The 23371-nt window shown below is 37.1% G+C and overlaps 1 protein-coding gene across 2 annotated transcripts in view; it reads right to left on the bottom strand.

Annotated features, from left to right (window-relative positions):
* Positions 1 to 1630: 1630 nt before the first annotated feature.
* PNPLA8 (patatin like domain 8, phospholipase A2) overlaps positions 1631 to 23371 on the bottom strand; it is a 40016-nt gene continuing 18275 nt past the window's right edge. For both annotated transcript variants that reach the window (XM_080818591.1, XM_080818590.1), the window contains exons 5-10: positions 22975 to 23069; positions 21256 to 21427; positions 19724 to 19781; positions 17442 to 17636; positions 9185 to 9380; positions 1631 to 2684 (exon numbers count right to left, since the gene is read on the bottom strand). In XM_080818591.1, coding sequence (XP_080674717.1) covers positions 2410 to 2684; positions 9185 to 9380; positions 17442 to 17636; positions 19724 to 19781; positions 21256 to 21427; positions 22975 to 23069 — 991 coding nt within the window. In that variant the 3' untranslated portion in view covers positions 1631 to 2409. The remainder of the gene's footprint in view (positions 2685 to 9184; positions 9381 to 17441; positions 17637 to 19723; positions 19782 to 21255; positions 21428 to 22974; positions 23070 to 23371) is intronic.

The following is a 23371-nucleotide window of genomic DNA, read 5'->3' as shown; positions in this document are numbered from 1 at the left end:
CAAGCGAGAACAAGGACAGAGAGTTAACTTCGAGGTAGAATGGAGGAGCCGCAGCACGTTAGGGAAGACTGACCTTATGACAGGTGCTGATATGTAAACTACACACTACTTTTATTGTGCTTGAAATGGTTTGTCACAAGCAAAATACTTCTGGGTACTCATTCTGCCTGCCAATTATTTGTACTTTTCTCACAAGCGGTTCTAGTTGCATAAAAATATGCAGTATTTGTGGACTATTTGACAGTATCTTTAGAAACCACTGGTATTTTCATATTTACTTACATTATGTCAAAACCATGTCATTTGGAGTTTACAGACCTGTATTTTTAGTCACATTACTTTTAGTCACATTATTAGCACTGACACTTGTGAAATATTCAAAATATTCTAGAATTATTTCTAGAGCACAGCAGGTTTGGTAAAAACTTTGAGCTTCCAACGAACTCTCAAACTTTTGGGATCCTGGCTGCTTCAGTAATCAGCCGCTCCCTGCAAGGGGAAAGCAGATGCAACTGTTGGTAGCAGGGGACAGGGAAGCTCCGAGGGAACCCATCTACCCCATCACCGAAACAAAGTTGTGAGAGCGCCCTCCCTCCCCTCAGACTGCATGCTTTTTGTGACTTTCTTCCCTCTCAGAAGATTCCTCTGACATCTACTTTCTCTTGGGTAAAACGTGTGTGGGAGGAGAAAAGGCTCATAGGGTAATTTTAGCCCAGGCCGAGTTTTCTCCCCACTCCGGGGGAAATCCCATGCAGCCCATATGCCTCTAGGGACAACTCTATCGGAGGTACTATTTTTAATAAAGAATACTATCTGCGGCAAGAGGAGAACTGAAACATGGCCAGCATACCCTTTATCACAGAAATAAGAATTTTCAGACATTCCGAAAGGCCTGAGCATCAAAACAATTTTTATTCCATTTTTTTATATAACTGATGAGTTGGAGAATTTACTACATTTCTAAAACAGACGATTTTTCCTCTTTGCTTCTTTGAAAAGAGCAGATATTCTACCAGTTTAACACTGGTAGACTGAAAACTCATTTTCACATCTCTTCCCATCTTGTGCTTGTACATCGGCAGAATTTGGATTGCCATAAAAGAGCAAATAAAATTTTCAAGCTAGCCTTTCTCATTTTATAAACGAAGTACCCAAAGCCCAGAGAGGCTGTCACTCTCCTCCTGGTCACACAGAGGACTGTGCATCAGAGATCAGATTAGCATCCAGACTCTCAGCTCCCCCCAGTGCTCTGAACCATGCCTCACAGCCTCTATGAATTCACGTTCTGAAGAAGCAATGGAATCATCCAGCAGTGGGGTTTAGCTTTAGCTGGTATGTACAAAACAAAAGGCATTTACCTTTTCTCATTTTCCTTGACAAATCTACACGTGATGTAAGGATTTACATAGCAGATAGGTAACAAAGCAAAGATAAATGTGGTTGGCATAAACAATGATTTGGGTTGGCATATATACAAACTCCATGAAATCCAACTGGTTAAAGAAGTTAATCAGATGAAACAAAACTTATTTTTTTAAGCACACTGTTGGCAGGTATATTCAAATGCTTATGAGATAGGAAGCTACATTTCGTATGAACAGTAAAAAAATTTTTAAAAACGACATTAGCCTTTTAACAGTATATTATTTCAATAGTTTATTTTTGTTAATGATAGAGATATCTTCTCAGTAAATTCAAATAATTAATTTTTTAACAGTGAATGATAAGCTAGAGCTAGAAAAGTTAACACCCAGCATCATCTTGAAATTTCAGGGGGAAAAGTGGTTGAATGGAGCTTCACCTATCTTTGTGAACCAAATGATGTTGACTGAAATAAACGCATTTTGAACAGAACTTTATCTGATTCTTTCATATTTCAAATGTAAAAGCCCTCTGACACAGAAAATTCCTTTTTTATGTATCTGTTTATATGATAATCCAGTAAAAGTCAACATTTGGATCCTAGACTATACCTTGTGAAAATGTAAGTGATGGAAATTTAAGAAGAAATTAGATTTTCCCCATGACAGTAAATCAGTATCAAATATATTCCACATGATTATGGTGACTGAAGCAAAAATACCAAGTATAGGACAATGATAGTTCTTGTTTGGCACATATATTAATAAATTTTCAAATATCAAACAATAGAACAGCAGTATTTACTAAAACCAACTAGCACAATAATGACTCCTAGAGTACTGTTATTCACATCATAAAAACCTAATTCCCATATGAATTCTGTAACCCAGCGTGCCCTCTGTACTATGCAACCTGGTCCAAGCATGTACTTTTTCCAGGATTCACTAGTACTTCTAAGTCAACTCATGCTGAATCCCGCCAATTCCTTATGGAACTCACTGATCTTCCGATCAGGCCCTCGTTTACGAAAATATATACATACCCTTATCACAATTTTGAAAAGAACGGAAGGCCTTCATACATGTCAGTTTTTAGTTTTATCCAATCATTAATTTTCTGCAGAGTTGTTTTTTCTTGAGTTAGTATTTTTGCAAGTTTTTTCATTTTTTCTTCATTTCTTTCTATGTACTTCAACCCTTCCAGCTGCAGCTGATTGAGCTTTTCATTTCGGCTTTCATCCAGAGGTATGTTTTCACACATTACAGGATTAAATCTAAAATAGGTGTCAGGAGGTAACAGACCATCAAGCATTACATGAACTTCTGTTGAAACAGAGAAAGAGAGAACAGGGTAGATAAGAAAATTGATTTATTCTGCAATGATCTAATTTTATCCTTATTTAAAATTATCTTCTTTGAGGGCAAATTACAAAGCTTTATTTCCTCATGCCAGCCAATTAACAGTCGGTCCAAGGATTCCATACTAATGACTGTAACTACAAAATGAAACTCATCTCCCAAGATCATTCATATAATTCTGCTAATCAGATTACTAGCTCCTGTATTCTCTTTTCTGTTTTTGGTCATACTGTTAGTCACTGCTGAAATGCCTTCCCAATTTTCCTTTTACTGTTTTGTGATTTTTGGTATCGTTTTTACTGAGGTATAATTTACATACAAAATTCACCAATCTTAAGTGTAAAATTTGAGAAGTTCTGAGAAATGTGTATCTTTGTGTAATCACACCAGTTATGACAGAACATTTCTATCACCCCAAAAAAGTTCCTTCATGCCTTTTTGTACTTCTTCCTCTTCTTACTCTTTGCCTTTTCTAGAATTTCATATAAACAGAATCAGAAGTATATAGCTAGCTCTTCTGGGAAGAGCTTCTTTTACTTAGCAATATTCTTTTGAAATTCCCCTGTCATAGTATGTACCAACAGCTCCTTCCCTTTTTATTGGTGGGCAGAATTCCATTGCACAGACAGATCACACTTTGTTCTTTCCAGTTCTGGTTCTCTTCAGTTTTTAGCTAGTAGGAATAATTCTGCTGTAAGCATTTACATGAAGTCTTCCTGTGGATAACTGATTCCACTTCTCTTGAGGGAATACTTTGTGATGAGACTGCTGGGTCATATGGTAAAAGCATGTTTATCTTTTTTTTTTAATTGAAGTAAAGCTGGCACACAATGTTACATGTTTATCTTTTGAAAACTGCAACACTGTTTTCCAGATGGCGGTACCATTCTGCATTCCAACCATTAATATATCAGAGTCCCACTGTTCTACATCTTTGTCAAAACTTGGTATTGTCAGCCTTAATTTTAGCCATTCTAGAGGATGTGTAGGGGTACCTTGTAGTTTTACTTTTCATTTCTCTAATGATTAATGGTGTGGAGTCTTTTATGCACTTTTTCGTCATCTGCATATCTTCTTCAATGAAGTGTCTGTTCAAATATTTTGCCCATTTTTTTAGTGAATTTATTTATTTTTTTTAAGATTTTATTTATTTATTTGACAGACAGAGATCACAAGTAGGCAGAGAGGCAGGCAGAGAGAGGGGGAAGCAGGCTCCCTGCTGAGCAGAGAGCCTGATGTGGGGCTCGACCCCAGGACCCTGGGATCATGACCTGAGCTGAAGACAGAGGCCTTAACCCACTAAGCCACTCAGGCACCCCTGAATTTATGTATTTTTTTTATATAAATAAAGTGAGAATTCTCTATATGGTTTGGATATGCTTATGTATTTGGTTCTGGTAATAGATCAGATACATGTTTTGCTAGTATTTTATTTCGGCCTACTGCTTCTCATTTCACTAAGAGTGTCCTCTGAAGAGCAAAATCTGTACTCTGGTAAAGTCTAATTTATCTATTTTTTCTTTTTTGGTTCATGCTTTTTGTGTCCTATCTAAAAAATCTTTACCTCACCCAAGTCATTAAGATTTTCTCAGGGCATTCTTCTGGAAGTTTTACAGTTTTAACTCTTTTATTTAAGTCTATGATCCATTTCAGATTAATTTTTGTATATGGTGTGAAGGGTCAAGGCTCACTTTTTGAATATAGTTACCTCATTGTCCCTGTACTATTGGTTGGAAAGACTATCCCTTCCCATTGAGTTACCTTGTCAAAAATATTTTGAGCCTACATGTATGGATCAATTTCTGTACTATTATGCAGCACTGATCTACATGTCTATCTTTATGCAAATACCACAGTCCTTTGCTTACTGCAGTTTTATAGTCTCAAGATCAGAAAGTATAAGTACTCCAACTTTGTTCTTTTTCAAAATTGTTTTGTTTTTTATAGGTCCTTTGCATATCCATATAAACTTTACAGCCATCTTGTTAAATCTCTACCCCAGAAAAAGGCTATCTGGATTTTTACAGCAATTGCATGGTGTCTACAGATCAATTTGTGATGTGCCACTAAAACCCATTAGATTTCCAATTCATGAGCATGGTATATCTACTGATTTATTCAGAACTTCTTAATTTCTTCCAGGAATGTTTTATAGTTTTTACTGTTCGGGTCTTGCACGTAATTTAAAACAAGTAATTCTTTCAGTGTTTAACATTCTTGTGCTATTATAAATGATATTTATCTATCTTTGTATATATTTAGTTTCAATTTCCAACTGCTAGTATTCAGATATACAATTGAGTTTTACTGACCTTGTATTCTCCAACTTTGCTGAACTCACCTGTTAGTTCTAGGAACTTTTTAATAGACTGTCAACGTAGACAATGGTGTTACCTATAAATATTTATTTCCTTTCTAATCTAGCTGCCTTTTATTTCCTTTCAGTGCCTTGCTATACTGGAAAGGATCTCCAGTACAATGCTGACTGGAAATGATGAGACACATATTACTCTGCTTCTGATCTTAAAACAGAAAGTTTTCGGTCTTTCATCATCAAATATAATGCCAGCTCTAGGGGTTTTGTTTGTCTGAATAGATGCCCTCTGTTGGGCTGAGGAAGTTCCCTTCTGTTCCTAACTTACTGTGAGTTTTCATCATGAATGGATGTCAAGTTCTGTCAGATGTCTTTTCTTCATCTATTGTTGCCACAAAATTTTCATTTTTTGGTCTTAAATTAACATGTAAATTTTGTTAATTTTTAATATGTTAAACCAATCCTGTATTCTTGGGATGAATGCTACTTGGTATACTCTGTTCTCCTTTTAATAGACTGCTGAATTCAATTTATTAGCATATTTTAAGGATTTCAGCATGGGGAAACTAATAGGGAATTAGTATTTTTATGCATTTTATAATTTTTCTCCTCTGGTTCTGGTGTCAGAGTAACATTGGCCTGATAGAATGACCTGGGATGTATTTACCCTTCTATTTTATGCAAGTTTTTATGCAGAATTGCTATTAATCTTACAGCTTTATTTTTCATTTCTAACAGTGTATTCTTCACCTCTAGAGGTTTGATTTGGGCCTCTTTTGTATCATTCATTTCTCTCCTTATCATATTCCAGTCTTCCTCCAGCCCAGTAAACATGTCAAGTATGTTTTTAATAGTTACTGTAATGTCTTTGCTAATTGCCTATCATCTGTTTCATAGCTAGGTCTGTTCCCACTGACTGGGTTTTCTCCTGGTGAAGGGTGTCTTTTCTTGCTTCTTTGTATGCCTGGTAATTTTGTACTGGACACCAAACATTGTGAATTTTTGTTATTTTTCTGTGCTAGAATTTGCTGTATCCCTTTTAATCTTGACTTTATTCTAACAATGGATGCTGTTAACTGGATTTAATTCCATCTTTTTGAGGGCTACTTTTAAGCAGTGTGAGAGTGGATCCTAAGCAGCCCTCACTCCGGAACTAATCTGATGCTGCCACTGAGACAATACTCTTTTGAGAACTCCTCTGCACATCTCGCGTATTACCAGGTCCTTCTAACCTACTTGATAAAAACCTGAGCTACTTTGGCTCCTGTGTGAGCTCCAAGAAGAGCTGTGTCTAATTCTTCCTGGTGGTTCTTGGCCCTGCCTTGGAGAGCTTCCTCACACGCATGCACATATCAGTACTCCAGGGGACTCCCCTACATGTCTCTGGAGCACTCTCTCTGTGAAGCTGCCTCTTCTGTAGTATTTTGCCCACAAATTTCAGTTTCCTGGGCCTCCATGAACTCCAACTCTGTATCCTATCCGCTTTTTTGGGTCTACCCCTTCTTTGCTACCACCTAGAAACCTTTTTTTCAGGTAGCAAGCGGGGCAATCGCAGGGATTACTTCATTGATTTTCCTTCTCGCAGAGATCATGAACCCATGCCACCTCATCTAATGGCTGAAAGCCACTGTTCTGTTGTTTGCTAATGGTTTCAGGTGGGAGAAATATATGGCCTCTATTATTTTATCATGGTCAGAAGTGGCAGTCTTAACCCTCTTTTAAAATCTCTAAACCCTATTATCCTTTAAGACCTATACCAAGTCTACTTTGGTGTTTTGTTTTGTTAAGATTTTTGTACACCTGACAGAGAGAAAGAGGGGGAGAGCACAACCAAGGGGAGCAGCAGGCAGAGGGAGAGCAAGAAGGCTCCCAGCTCAGCAGGGAGCCCACGCCAGGGCTTGATCCTAGGACCCTGGAATCATGACCTGAGCTGAAGGCAGACGCTTAACTGACTGAGTCACCCAGCCGCCCCTAGTCTAACTGTTTACAATAACCTAGTTTCATTTTCTTATTCCTCCTCTTAATTCATAATGTTAATCATCTGCAACTCTTCACCGTTTATTTAGCAACTGATAATGCATTAGATTGAGCTAAATGAAATTACAGTTTTTATGGGTCAACAACCATCTAGTATCAGCAATTACATGTGTTTCCCTCAAGCTCTTCATTAACAAGGGTGTAAGTTACGGAAACAGCATTACTTGTTTCTTGAAAAATTTTAAATTAGCCCATCAGATGATGTGCAGCAGATATATATACAAGCATTTTGAGACTGGCTGATTAAAGCTTTCTTTTTCTCAGCAGATTGCTTAAAATAAGAATACTGTACAGATCTAGAAATATGCTTTTCCAAAAAACTTTTTAAAAGATTTTATTTATTTACTTGAGAGAGAGAGCATGAGCAGGGTGAGGGGCAGAAGGAGAAGCAGACTCCCTGGCTGAGCAGGGAACCTGATGCGGGGCTCGATCCTAGGACTCCAGAATTGACTGGGAGCCATCCAGGTGCCCCTAGAAATATGCTTCCTGGTAAAGATGGTGTTAATTCCACAGTTTAATGAAAAATAGTAAGAAGTTTTCTTTTACAATTTTTTTTTAAGAGAGAAAGAGAGAGCATGCACAAGTGGGGGAGAGGCAGAGGGAGAGAGAATCTTAAAGCAGGCTCCATGTTCGGCAGGCTTGATATTACGACCCTGAGATCGTGACCTGAGCTGAAATCAAGAGTCGAATGATTAACTGACTTAGCCACCCAGGTGGCCCTCTTTTCCTCTTTTTAAGTCACAGATGAAGCACTACTCAATTTTAACTATTCACCTGCATGTACATAAAAATATGCCACATATATCACAGAGGCAATGTCACATCATCTTTAAGAAAACTGTTTTATGATGCCATAGGCATTTACTTCACTGCAGACATTCAGAAGTTTAGTATTCTAGGTTTAAGTCAAATGCATTTGGGCGGTGACCTAATAAAATAAAAATGTGATGGGAAAATAAGAAAACAGAGTATTTTGTTGATTTTGACAATAAAATTTCAGATAGTGAAAAATCCAGTATACAAGCTTCTTTTGGGTTGTCGCTTACTAAATAAAAGTCCTCAGTGGGGAGTGGGGAGTTTAAGACTCTCATGTAGACTAAAGACCTGGCTAGTAACACAATGATATGAAAAGAATGAAAAGAATGAGATTCAGAAGTAAGGGGTTGGTAAGTGGTAACAATTCTTTTTAAGAACTGAGTAACAGATTTCACATAAGACTTAAAAATAAAGTAACAAAATAAGGAGTTCTAGACTTCAAGGCCAAAATATTGGATAAATACTCATTGACTGTGTACTATGTGCAGGCATCACAGTCAACACAGCCTGGACAGCCTCCCACCTTACATTCTTGTGGGATAGAGAGATAATAAGCAACGAAACAAGCAAATGTGTGATACACAGCCACGTGATGAGAGAAATGCTCTAAGTCAAAAAAAAAAAAAAAAAAGAGGAAGAAGCAGGGTAAGAGGGTAGAATGACATAGTGAGGGGGACAGAAAGGAATCAGGAAAGGCCTTTCTGAGAAAGTGACATCTGAGCAGAGGCCTGAATGAAAAAGGGGAGTGAATCAAGTGTGAATCCGAGGGAAGGAAGACCTCACCCGGAGACAGCACAGCAACCGCAGAGCGCCCAAGGCAAGGGGATTCTGGACCAGACTGAGGGCCACCTCAGTCTGTGTGAGGGACATGTGTGAGGAATGGGGGAGGAGATGTATTCAAAGGCTAGGTCTCAAAGGGCCTACTAAATTTCAGTGAATGAGGCTTTTGGATTTTGTTCTACATGTGATGGGAAGCCTAGAGGCTCTGAGCAGGATAAAAACAAAATTTGATGTATATTTTAAGTCTCCAACTGAACCTTTGTGCTAATCAGCTTCTCCAACTGTACACCCAGGCACGGGAGTACTAGCACATAGAGGAAGGAAAGTCTCTGTTCTGGGGTCCCTTAGAAGAAATGAGTGAGGAGACATGAAAACAACAAAAGATTTGCTCCCCTCTGCTTCCTGAGCTCCCTAGACAGACATAACATACTCTTTCGTAGGCAGCATCCAGCATAAGCTACCAAACACTGAACTCTGGAAGTTAAAGTGCTTTAAGGTAGCAAACAGATGGACTGACCTTCTGTATCTGTGGCACTGTTGATAACATTAGACAGTTTGGTCTTCAAGCTTGTGTAAGTCACGGAGTTCCTCACATCACTCTCGTAACGCCCAGTGCCCAGGGACACTATGCACTCCAACGGGACGTCGGGCCAAAGACACTTACACTCATGCATTGCTAGTGCCGAAGGGTTATTCAGAAGCAAACCTCCATCCTGCAAAATACAAGTCAAGAAAATATGGTGCAGAACTCTTAAAAGTAAAATTCTATTTTATAAATATGAAGGCAAAAATTGTATTTTGAACAGGCTGAAATGTACTCACAAGGAGAGCTTAACAATGTAGTAAACTGAAAAAATGATTTGAAGACAAGAAGTTCCTTCAAAGTGAATTTCTTTTATATACTATAACTTTAAAAAAGTGTACTGTGAAAGCTCACTGACCTCATTAAGATCTCTTTTCCTATTATGGAAATTATTTTAACTTCTTTGATTGCTTTGGATATTCTTCTTAAAACTACTAAAATGAACAAAGTTTTTTTTTTTTTTTTAAAGATTTTATTTATTTATTTGACAGACAGAGATCACAAGCAGGCAGAGAGGCAGGCAGAGAGAGGGAAGCAGGCTCCCCACTGAGCAGAGAGCCCGATGCGGGGCTCGATCCCAGGAACCTGGGATCATGACCTGAGCCGAAGGCAGAGGCTTTAAACCACTGAGCCACCCAGACGCCCCTGAACAGTTATTTTTAAAAGATGTTATCCTTGTTTAGTGGTTACTATAGATTCTATATAAAACCTAACAGAACAACTGTGGTTCTACCAAACAATTAAAACTAGCTCTTCATTCACAAGTCGAATATAACCAAATAATTCAACAAATTTAACTGCAACTTTATCAACAATACAATTTCAAAGTATCGCATTCATTATAATGCAGATATAATCTAAATGAAGTAGGCAAACTTTGTATTTCCAAGCATTTATTATAAATAATTACTTATTTTGAAGACTTCAGGAGGAAAGAAGGATAAAATAAGCAAATACTGCTAAACTGTAGCAGAATAAAAGTACACAACTAGCCTTACATTGCTGGGATAAACCTCACTTGGTATTAGCACAGCCATTCAATCTTGAAAAGCTACAAACTGTTAGAAAGTTACTCCTTCTAAAAAGACCAAAAGCCAAAGTTATCATATGCCTATGGCATTCATCCCCAATGTGCAGCTTATGATGCCTCTAGGCTAACAGAGATACAAAGGCTGTGTGGATTCTCAGAGAAACTGTCTTGTCACACGTTTTCACTGCTTGCTCTATTCTCCATTTTTGGGTGGGTTGTTTGCTGCCATTTCCAATCTAACCTCCACCTTCCCCTGAAGTGTGATCTCCATCGCTCTCTAACTACAACTCTTCAAAAGAACGTGGTTCCTGTTTCCATGTTTGTGAGTTTCATGAGAAAAAGCTATTCTTTCAAAAGACAACTCTTGTCAATGGGGGCCCATTTATTGATAGGTCCACCATATTTCAGGTCTTTAGCTCTTTTCATGAAGTCCCTCTGTGGCTGAGATAGGCTTAAGTTGGTATGGTCTCTGAGACCTAGAAGACTGCACACAGATGGCCTGTGACTGGCCCCAGGCCTGAGATACAAGAAACGACGGGAGCCCTGGGTTCGTGTCATCTGCCACCTGACTGGCAGTAGGTGTCCCTTGTCTAGACTCAGGAAGAGGGAAATGTGTATCAGAAGCAGAATGAGGACACAGCAGCACACATGCTAGCATTATACTTCATACTTCTCTTTATTAGATCCAAGAGACTTAATTTTCAGTGTACATCTTAGTAAAACAGCTAAATGCCACAGTAATAGAGTTCAATCACTCCTAAACTCAAAGTAGCATGGAGGATACAACAAAGATCAGAATCCTAAACTAAAAACACATCACAATGCAAGTTAACACTGTGAGAAGTGAAGCGTCTCTGACACCTAGCAGACAATTTCATTTCTTTTTTTTTTTTTAAAGATTTTATTTATTTATTTGACAGAGATCACAAGTAGGCAGAGAGGCAGGCAGAGAGAGGAAGGGAAGCAGGCTCCCTGCTGAGCAGAGAGCCCGATGTGGGGTTTGATCCCAGGACCCTGGGATCATGACCTGAGCCAAAAGCAGAGACTTTAACCCACTGAGCCACGCAGGCGCCCCCTTAGCAGACAATTTCAGTTCATTCATTAAAAACTTAAATGTCCATCTACTCAATGGCAGGCCGAAGAGCAGGCAGTGACTATGGCTTTAGGGACTGCTATCCTTGTGCGCTGAGCTTGAAGCAGATGGACTGAGGCTATATCTGCTGGAAATGATCACTGTGGAATGTGGGCTGTTTTTTAGTGTTTTTAGAGGTACCAGGCCCACTCTCCTCAGAAAACAAATAGAGGCTAACCTCATGTCAATTCAAAATTCCACTGTGCTTCTGTTGCATTCAATAATGCCGTTCAAATCTCTGAGCTTCCTTGCCACCGACAAGTCATCTTCAAAAACCATTCTTCTATCTACTCCCCAAGGTCACACATTAACTCTTGTTATCAAGATACATGGAATCATACAGTATGTATCTTCTGAATTTGGTTTCTTTCATCTAGAATAATGCTTCTGAGATCCATCCATGTCATTGGACAGCCTAGTAGTTCACTCCTTTTTATTGCTGAGTAATATTTAACTACTTGGATGTATCAGTTTATCATTCACCAGTTGAAAGGAACTATTTTTAAATTCTGTTATCTTTATGTATCTGTTGAAAGTCTTACATGGGCTACTTGTACTGTTTAACTATGTAAAACCCTACTAGGATTCCTTGAATGTAGGTAGTAATAATTATTTTCTAAAGGTTTCTAATTTAATTTTAATTTAATCCTTCCAACTTCATCTTTTGTTTTCAATTAACAGGACATTAGAATGATACCCATTACATAACAGAGGTATCATTTAATTTCTAATTCAGCAAGAAAGTTGCCACTTTTAAAGCTTTTATCTTAAAAAAACTTTTTTAACATTTTAAGTAATCTCTGCATCCAATGCAGGGCTCGAACCCAGAGTCTGATGTTCCCCTAACTGAGCCAGCCATGCACCCAAAATTACTTGTTATCTTAAATTCCATAGTTGTACTCTATATAATAACGTTCAACCATCCTGCTATTTTAGATGGAACACTGCTACACTATTTTATAGAAAAGCCTATCAAGAAGTATCAGAAGAGTCAAACAGGGAAGATAAGATAAGATAAGGGCAAAAGAAGTTTAGCAAGAATTGAGAATAGTAAAATCACTCCCAAGTTAAAAAGCTGTCAGGCTTCCCATGGTTTTAATAGCCATGGCAGTAAATTCCTGTTCCTTAAACTTTACTGCTTTCCATCAAGTATGGAAGTTAAGATTTTTGGTGCTCACTCCGGTGTGTGGAAAGGCACACTGTCCCTGGAGCTCCCTTCTACTTAGTCCACTCCTGTCCAGGCCTCTCCTATCAGGAAGTCATCAGTGTAATGGTGCGGCCATGGTGTTCCCTTCACACAGGTGTTCATATTCACTATCTACTTAGTGTGTATTCGGTTTTGCCAGGCCCACTGCTAGATACTGTGGTAAAACAGACTTAAAAAATGAACTGATTGAATAATTTGCTATTTACCTCTCAGAGGTATACACAGAATTCTGTTTTAATAGTAGTACATTACACATGTACTTTATAGCCTAAAATTTGGATACTTTTGGTGGCTTTTAATATTTAATCATTTCAAATCATACAGTACCTACCAGAGAAAATAACCCTTGCACAGTGTGAACTTCTCCTTATCCTCTCATCCCAGTTATGACTTTTTAAAAAAATTCTTTTTTTTTATTATGGTAAAATATACAAAACATAAAATTGGCCCTTTTAAGCATTTTGAAGGTTACAATTCAGTGGCATTAGTTACATTCAGAATGCTTTACAACCATAGCCTTTATTTCCAAAATGTTTTTATCACCCTAATCCCGTTTCTATCCTACCTAACAATCCATTCTTTAGATCTCAACTGGTGTGAAATGTCTTTGTAAAGCCAATCCTAATAGAGTAAGCCACATCTTCTGTACTACTTCTTAACTCTATGCATATTTTCATTGCTGAATTTATTTTTTCAAGATTTTATTTAAGTTCAAGTTAGTTCACATATAGTACAGTACTAAGTTCAGGGGTACAATTAAGTGATTCATCAGTTGCATATAACACTCAGCACCCATCACAAATGCCCTCCTTAATACCCATCACCCAGTTAGCCCATTCCCCACCCACCTCCCCTTAATCAACCCTCAGTTTGTTCTCTATAGTTAGGAATCTCTTATGTTTTGTCTCTCTTCTTATTTTATTTTTCCTTCCCTCCCCCTATGTTCATCTGTTTTGTTTCTTAAATTCCATATTGAGTGAAATCATATGGTCTTTGTCTTTCTCTGATTTGTTTCACTTAGCATAATACCATCTAATTCTATCCATGTTGTTACAAATGGCAAGATGTCATTTTTTTTGGGGTGCCTGGGTGGCTCAGTGGGTCAAGCCTCTACCTTCAGCTCAGGTCATGATCCCAGAGTCCTGGGATCCAGCCCCACATAGGGCTCTTTGCTCAGTGGGGAGCCTGCTTCCCCTTTCTCTCTGCCTGCCTCTCTGCCTACTTGTGACCTCTCTCTCTCAAATAAATAAACAAAATCTTAAAAAAAAAGATGGCATTCTTTTTGATGGCTGAGTAATATTCCATAGTGTGTGTGTGCACACGCGCACATACACACACATCTTCTTTATCCATTCACCTGTTGATGGACTTCTGGGCTCTTCCTGTATTTTGGCTACTGTGGACACTGATGGTACAAATACTGGGATGAATGTGCCCCTTTGGATCAATGTTTGTATCCTTTAGATAAATACCTAGTAGTGCAACTGCTGGGTCAAAGAGTAGTTTTATTTTTAGCTTCTTAAGGAGCCTCCATATTACTGAATTTATCATCTTACTATATAACTCTGCTTATATTCTTCTAGTTTTAGCTATTTGAGGGTAGGATCCAGGAAACACAAACAATAAGCTGGCACTTATTAAAACCTTTATATTCCTCCCAGTTAACACTGCCTGGTACTGAGCAAGCAGTCACTCCATTTTTGACCAGCTATACTGAAATTTAATAGTTGTGGCTTGGCAAAAGCATCATTTGCCAGGTGCTAGTCAGGTTCTTTCTACTGAAAACACTATTTACCTGGAACGTTTATATGAAATATAATTCCTCTTAGGTTAATGTTTTCTGAGTTCTGGATATAACCTTTCAAAATGTAAATAAGGCCTAGGAAATATAACAGATGAGAATCTGTCATCAAACCTTTAGTGCAAATTAACTTATCAGGCTCTTTCTCCAAAGGCAGAGAATGAATGATTTAATTTTGGAGGTGGAGATGGAAAAGTATCAGAGAGAAGGGACAGGCATATGTCCAAACTCATCAAACCGTATACATCAAATATGCCCAGTTTTTGGTATGTCAATTATATATCAATGAAACTATTAAAGAGAGAAAGAAGGATTAACTTTGTGTAAAACGTACAATTTCAAGATAAACATGATGCTACTTGGGCAGGGGGAAATAAGTAATACTTGGAAAGCTACTCAAAAAGAATTCTTCTCACTTTACAATTTTCTAGGGCATGTAATAAACCTGGTAAATACTGTAATAACGTTCTTCTCTTTATAGGCAAAGGCAAATGAGATCTACACGTCTACCTTCTCACATCTCTTAATTATGGCACTGCTTTCAATAACTGCTCAGAGTATTAGTCTAAATTTATACTCTACATGGTTCCAAAAGAATGTGAAGTAACTCACGTTAAAACATATGTCAGACATGACAGTTAAAAGAGATTTTAAAAATCAGTCTCGAAATAACTCAATATAATTATTCGAAGAGCTTAAGATAAGAGGATCATAATAAGTAAGTACCATATTTTAGTTTTAAACTTCTTAACAATTTCTGAAGGGTTGGAAAGGAATTTCACTCGAATATTTTTTTTTTTAAGCAATCAAGATCCTTCACATGTTAGAATATCCCAATCAATCTTTCATGGCATCTTGTGAGTAGAAAAATATCCTATTTCTTCCTCATGTTTGTAAGAGAACATGCAGTAAGAAAAATATTCTTAAAAATAAGGTTTGCGGGGCGCCTGGCTGGCTCAGTGGGTTAAAGCCTCTGCCTTTGGCTCAGGTCATGATCCCAGGGTCCTGGGATCGAGCCCCGCATCGGGCTCTCTGCTCGGCAGGGAGCCTGCTTCCTCCTCTCTCTGCCTGCCTCTCTGCCTACTTGTGATCTCTGTCTGTCAAATAAATAAATAATCTTAAAAAAAAAAAAAAGGTTTGCTTAGAATCTAGATTTCATGTGAGTATTAATTAGATGTACAAATCTTCCTGAAATCCCTGATTTACATAAAAGTATATTCTTTTACATAAACTTTATATAGTAAATTATTTTAATCTGTAGCTCAAACCTAAACTCAGAGATTATGGTCATCAATATAAAAATGGCTAAGCATGAAAAGAAGTATCACTAGTCTAAATGAAATGGAAAAAGAACCACAGAATTACTTTGGTTTGTTATTATGTACTGAGTTAAACTTTAGAACTATTTCTACTTAGAGAAAGAATATAAAGCAAATGAAGTAACTTCTTTTGAAGTCTGAGAGCATATGGTCTTAAAATACAGTAACTTATCATTTGAGACTTTCATTAATACTTGGCATAACTGCAATTCTGTAGCACAACAACCATCTTAAAGATATGTTATAAATCTTTAACTACTATTTTGAATACACTAAATTATTTCTCCATTTACAACCTGGTAAGAATAAGAATATGCAGAAATTTTTGTTAAAAACAGCAAGGTACATTTTAAAATAAAAATTTTAATTTGACCAGTAAGTCTTGAAATCTATGTCAGAAAAACTCTACAGCTAGCACTTTCTGCCTTGAGTAGGTGGAAGAAAGGAAAGAAAGGCGAGAAGGGGAAGTGCCTTACATAATTGAACAATGACTGATCTGACAAAGTAAGAAATGGTCTGAATTGACTCCAAAGACAAAAGGAAACCTAGGTTAATCTCATGACTACAAAGATTATGATATTACTTCTAGAAATACAGGAAAAAATGGGATAGCTGCCCATAATATTTAAAAATATGTCTAACATATAAGAAAAAATATAGGAGAAAATAAAAGTGATAGAAGTGTTTTAGCTATTACAATACTAACACATGTAAAGTATATAGTTGATATGTAGTTCATATAGAAGATCTATGTATGAGCTTTTGAATGACATCTGAAAATCCTTGCCAAAATAGTTTTCTTCTCAACATATATTTAAATACCAAACAGAGCACAAATACTTCACTGACTAGAGGGGAGACTTAAGATTAATAGCTATACTGAATGAGACTGATTTTAAGTGGGATAGCATTATAAAAATTAAGCATCTATAAAAACGTACACTCTGGAAGTAGCAGGTCAAAAGCTTCAGTGACTTTTTTATCATTTACTGTAAAGTTACGAGTTAACATTTCATAATGGAAAAACTTGACCGATGAAAACTTTATGATAAATAAGTGTACATAACAAAAAAGGAATAAACTGCCAGAAATAATATTCAACTTTTTAGATCATTTAGCCATAAATTTAGAAGCAGTATAATTATAGGTAGCATCCCAATCCTGTCACTTAACAGCCATGATCCTATTCTAGTTATTTAGCCTTTCTCAGGACTCCAATACCTCATGGTTAAAAGTGGGAATAACTCTATCCGATCCATAAGCAGTGATGATTAAATGAGACAATGCATACAAAGGACTGTATAAGTGTCCAGTACAGAGCTAACTTAATGAGTGTTTACTGTGATTATTTTCTTATATAATCTCCTTCAAAATATGTCCACTCCAACTGTCAAACAGATTGCATTCTGTGTTTTCTAGGGCCGTGTTTTAATTTTTATTACATTTGGACAGCCAATCCTACATACTATGTTTTCCATCAATAAAACCATAGTTAGGTATGAATCACATTATATAAAATACAAAAATAATCTTTGCAAAAGGCTTGTTAATTTAAGAAAAACTACAAATAAAAACATTTTGTATGGGATATCTTTTGCCACATGTAAACAAGAAGAAAGTCTCAGTTGATCCCTCTGTGACATTTAATGATTGCTGATTCTTTAATCACAAACTTTCAAAAGGTAGGTCACAGTCAACTTACCTGGTGAAGATCATTTCCCAATGCATACTCTGCAAAGTAGCCAGGAGCAGCAGATGAGGCTCTAATGGCCTGCCACATTTTATACTGACAGCCTCCCAAGTAGTGCGAGTTGATTCCAGGAAAATGACCATAGTTCCTGAACACAAAAGCTTTTGGCGTTATCCCTCTGTTTACTATGGTACTTACTGCAGCTACCTAGTAAAGTAAAAAGTGAACAATACCCACTGTAAACAGCAGTATTTGGGATCTATAAAAAATTAAATATTGTTTAGTAGTGTGAGTGAACAATCTACAGCTACCCATCAAGATAAATGTAACATAAATAGGATGTTAAGTAAAGGGAATGAGATTTAACTAGGTATTTCTTTACAGGACAGTAGATACAAGGACTGAGACAATTTTGAGAAACAGATGGTAAGACAACAATAATAGACATTATTGACTACATGATTTGAGTAGCCATTTAAAAAGACATTAGGAAGACATACATTTGCAAATCTTTACATAATAATCGATGTGAGAGTAGTAGCAATGAATACAAACTACTCAGAGAAGAATAAATATACTATTTGCCTAGTATCATTTACAAATTAGTCTTTGCTTCTGTTTTCTTTGAAAACATGCCTTTAGTAACTGAATCTAACAACAAACAAACTCCGAGGCTTTCTTATCATAGTTAATAACTGGCAGCTGGGTAATTTTTTATTAAAATAACTAATATTGACCACCTTGGGTCTCAGACTTTATCGATGTCAGCTGAATTAATGTAAAATGTGCTGTACTGGTTAATGACCCGCAATATAAACTTAGAGAAGCTGAAAGGTATGGAGGAGGCCAAAGTTACTGGGGTTCTGTGTTGAGCCCTGCCAGGGGCTTGTGAGCTTTGCTGTTTAATAAACCAAAGGAGATATCCCCAGATCCTATGAGTGATCAGAGTGTCAAAAGGCCACCATGGGTAAGAGCTGGTCATATACCAAAATCCAGAGGGTCTCTCTATTAACTGGACTATAGACAGGCAGAATTAAGAATCATGTGGAAAACATGATAAACCCATTCATAACGAGTGAATTACTCTTTGAGGGGGCTAAAGTTCCCTTATACCTAATTTATCTAGTCTTTTATTTAAATTTGGCCACTCCCACGACTGAAAAACAAACAGCTTTGAAGATACAGGGGAAAAAACAAGAGGCACAGAGTACATCCTGGGATCTTCTCCGAAGTGTGCATCTCATTAACCTGGCCTCCAAGGCCCTGCTGGTCTGATCCACCTGCCACTTCAGTCCCATTTTGCACGGCGCCCTTGAATGCTCAGGCTCTGGTCTCCTAGGGCGCTCAGTTCCTGTGCCTCTCCCTGCCTCCTCCCGCACAGGTCCTTCCCTCTGCCAGCACTGCTCCTACTCTTTGGCCTGCACACTGAGATCTCAAACCTCCTTCCCTCAGAATAGCCTTCCCTCCTGTCCCTGTAAATACATGCTTTCAGAGAACTGTTTTTGTACTCCATAGCATTTATTTCAGCGAAACTATATCTTGTTTGTGTGATTACCTGATAGATGCCTACTTTGCCCTACTGGACTCTAAACTCCATGTCTGCATTTACTAAGGTCTCCAGAGTGCCTGGCACAGTGTTGACACATGGGGCTCAGAATTAATATCTAAAGAATGAATGAAATTTGAACAAGCAAGAATGAAAGAGAAATAAAAGGAGCCATATTTGATCTTTCAAGGTTACAGCTTATCCAAGAATAAATATAAGCTACAGGGGATTCTGAAATCCATAAATGTTATTCCTTAATCAAGTAACAAGTATTATTAAGGAACACAGAACTCAAGCAATACTCTGATAACTGGGTTTCAAACAAAATACATAAAAAGAGAAGCCATATAAGACAAATTCTAGTGGCATTAACATTTTTAAAATTGGGACTCCTTTTGTACGTTAATCTAATATATTCACAGACACATAAAATTTTTTTTAAAAAAGTCTGGGGGAAGAAAAGCTGTAATTTTTCTTGTGTCACTGGATTTAATTAACCTTATGATAAAATAATTCTACCTTGGTTTTAGTCCTAGTCTTTCACGTTCTTAAACTTTAGTTACACTTTCTACTGGACAGAGGGAAGAGGTCGAATGACCACATCTTACATCTTCATAAAATAGCCCAAAAAGTAAGGGATCAATAAAATCTGTTAAAAGAGGTTCCTAAGAAATGTATCTCTTAGAGTAAGTGCTTTCACCTGACCTTCAATTCCAAGTTGGGATTATATTTAAGACTCCAAACTTACCTTAGGACACGTAGGATTTCTTGCTGTTTCAATCATTAATGAGGATCCCATTCTATCCCTTTATTAAAGGAGGAAAATTAAAGTACATCAAAATGACTATATCTCCTAACATTGGGGAACATACAATATTCAAATACTGTTTGCTCAGGGTTTTGTTCAAAGTACTATGAACGACAAAAAAGAAATATAAAAATCTCCTCTAGGTGCCTGATAGTACAATTAATGCACATAAAGCAATAGAGAGATGAGGTGCAGCTTGAGAAGGACACCAAAAGATGACAAGGCAACACATTCGACCCTGTCTGAGGAGTAAAGAAAGGCACTGAGGCAGAATAAACCGCTGTTTTCAGGGTCCTCCTGAGGGATAAAGGAGCTGTGTTGAGATAAAACTACAGAAGTATGTAGACTAGTAACAGAGTAATTTAAAAACCACATCAGGACATTGAGACTTTAAACTTGCTCTAGCAACACAGAGCCACTCATCACTCCTACAAAATGCTTTTTAAATCATCGGTGTTGGGCTCTGAATTAACTGCAACATTACAGATCTTGTCCTTGGGCAGCAATTTCCACAATTCCATTATAAGGGAGTTTTGTTCCAGAGCAGATTTTTTTCCTGACTTAAAAGTATGTGTCTCTGGGTGCCTGGGTGGCTCAGTGGGTTGAAGCCTCTGCTCAGGTCATGATTTCAGGGTCATGGGATCGAGTTTCACATCGGGCTCTCTGCTCAGCGGGGAGCCTGCTTCCTCCTCTCTCTCTCTCTGTCTGCTTCTCTGCCTACTTGTGATCTCTGTCTGCCAAATAAATAAATAAAATCTTAAAAAAAATGTGTATTTTCCCCTGTATTGGATATAAGGAATTTGTTTTTTTACCAACTTGCCTCAATAAGAAAAAACCACGTTTCTAGTGACTTTTTGTCAAGCAATATTCATGATTCTCAAATAGAGTATTAGTGAATTTCACACACCAGTAGTATGTATAAATTAGGCGATGATCTACCCTTTATTATATTTCATAAATATCAATGTAAAATACTTTCTAAATCTTTAAAAAAGGTATGTATGAAAATGTATACAGTCTAGAAAAAGACTAGAAGAAAATACATTGATTGCAAAGTCCACAGCTCTGAATAAGACTGTGGGTAATTTTAAAGGCTTCAATATGTATTTTTGGAAAGTGAGTATTTACAGTATTCTGGAAACAATGTTTAAAAATCATTAACGTTTTAGAAGAATATCTGTTAATGACTCGAAAGAGACTAATACATTAAGTAAAAACAACAGGTGCGTGTCTATGTATAATACGGTCTCAATTTTTTAAAAAGGCAATTGCAATTTCTACATGAAAATCTCACACATGAACTTAAAAAAAATAATGACTGGAATTATACACCAAAATATTAACAATGGTCAACTCTAATTACTGGGATCAATAATTTAATATTATTTCTAATTTTTTGTCATTTTTCAAATAATATGCATGTATTACTTATAGAATCAAACATTTTTAAAAAAACATAACTAATAACTTACTTAAGAATATTTTCCCATGTTTGACTGTCATAAAATGCATGGCTCCAGCTCATTTTGACTGTTCCAACAATGACATTTTGTGAAAACACATCAGATCCTAATTTTCGGTAAAGTTCCTCACATTCATCCAAAGGCATATGAAACAATCCCAACATGAATGCTAATATAGCACCTGAAAGAAGGAATATTTGGTTTTTACCAGTGTCGACATTACAGTACTTAAAAGACTTTCCGAGTCACAGACCTGGTTAAAATTCTAGCTCTGATCTGTGCCACCTGGGGACCAACTATGGAACCTCTAAGAGCCCAATTTTTTCATCTCTAAAATAAAGATAGTAACTGAAATTTATAATGTTCTTATATAGGGAACACATGCAAAGGACTTTAACTGGCCTCAATAAGGACTAAATAAATATTAACCAATGATGAACAGGATTAATTTTTAAGATATAGGATTTTTTTTTACATCAAACTAAGTAACACATAGTTTAGATATCATGGTCAATGACGTTCTTTCTAACCTTAATTAATTCCTTAGTCTCAGTCACAGAATACAGTATATTTGACAACTTACTAATTCACTAAAATAACTACTCCTTTGAGTTGGTGGGGGAACTAAAATAATTAAAGAAATTAGGTCTCTGGGAGAGCCTTTTAAATAGCTGATTTCATGTCCTGGCTACACTTGGTAGGACACACTGCCACCTAGTGTACCTAACTGGTCTAACCCTGAACTAAGGAGAAATGTAGGAGAGAAAGCTTTGCCGATGCGGGAAGGGGGGCAAAGATCTATACAGCATCAGGGCTTACTCAGAGATTGCCCACAAAGGAAAAACAGGAACTCATTATCATGATGTATTTTAAATACTGTATGTATTTTATTATACTCAGTCTTATTCTAGTAAAAGAAAACAGCTTAGGTTTTAAAATAAATTAAATGGCTTTACTAATTTATAATAGAAATTACTTTTTTCAATTTGCAGAAAATCTCTAATTAACACAAGAAATAACTTGCCAAAAAACTAACTGCCTTTTAAGTAGAGCTACTATAAAGATAAGCAGATGGGGTGGCTGGGTGGTACAGTTATTAAGTGTCTGCCTTTGGCTCAGGTCATGATCCCACCGTCCTGGGATCGAGTCCCGCAGCGGGCTCCCTGCTCAATGGGAAGCCTGCTTCTCCTTCTCCCACTCCCCCTGCTTGTGTTCTCTGTCAAATAAATAAACAAAATCTTCAAAAAAACTTTGTTAAACACATAGATTCTCACATTTACCGATTTAAATTCTGGCTTTAATCAAGTAAGAAATAATATAAGAAGCAATTTCCTGGGCACCTGGGTGGCTCAGAATATTAAGCGTCCAATTTCTGGCGAGGCTCAGGTCCTGATCTCAGGGTCAAAAGGGTGAAGACTTGCCTCAGGCTCCACGCTGAGCAGGGAGCCTGCTTGAGATTGTCTCTCTGTCCCTCACCCCTACTTGCACAGGCCCGTGTGCTCTCTCGCAAAAAAACCCAAAAAACAAAAAACACTTAACTAAACAAAACAAAAAAATAAAACACCACTTCTGAATGGTAACTTATTCCCACAAACATTTCATAAAGTTCATTAAGCCAATCAAAGGATTACTCATCATCAAAACATAAAATACCCATTATTTCAGAGAATGACCATGATTTTAAATGCACACGGCAGGGACACAGGACTTCTGTTTAACGATAATTACCCGTGCTCACACCACAGATGTAATCAAAGAGCTGATGAACTGGCTTCTGAGTAAGTTCAACCAATTTTCTCAGTGTCTGAAGGGCAACCACACCCCTACAGAAAAAAAGGAAAAATGAAAATTCCTGTTTCAAGGAAATTAAGTCTTAAATAAAACAAGCCTACGAGTTGCTTTTCTAGCTTATATGCTAACACGGAAACTGATGATACAAATTAATGTCAGTAAAAATGGCCTGCTTTTAAGATCACTTTCAAAACTCCAGTATCTAAATAATGGTATAAAACCTGTGTCACAGCAGCATGTTTTAATTTATACTAGTATCTCTCTGAACATGACTGTAAAGATGAGAATGTAAGATATTCTTTTAAACACCCTGGACTGTGGAAAAAACTTAAAA

The sequence above is a fragment of the Martes martes genome (assembly GCF_963455335.1).
Source record: "Martes martes genome assembly, chromosome: 11".
NCBI classification, from domain to species: Eukaryota; Metazoa; Chordata; class Mammalia; order Carnivora; family Mustelidae; genus Martes; species Martes martes.
The sequence above is the reverse complement of the archived record's forward strand: the minus strand, read 5'-3'. Positions and strand labels throughout refer to the sequence as shown.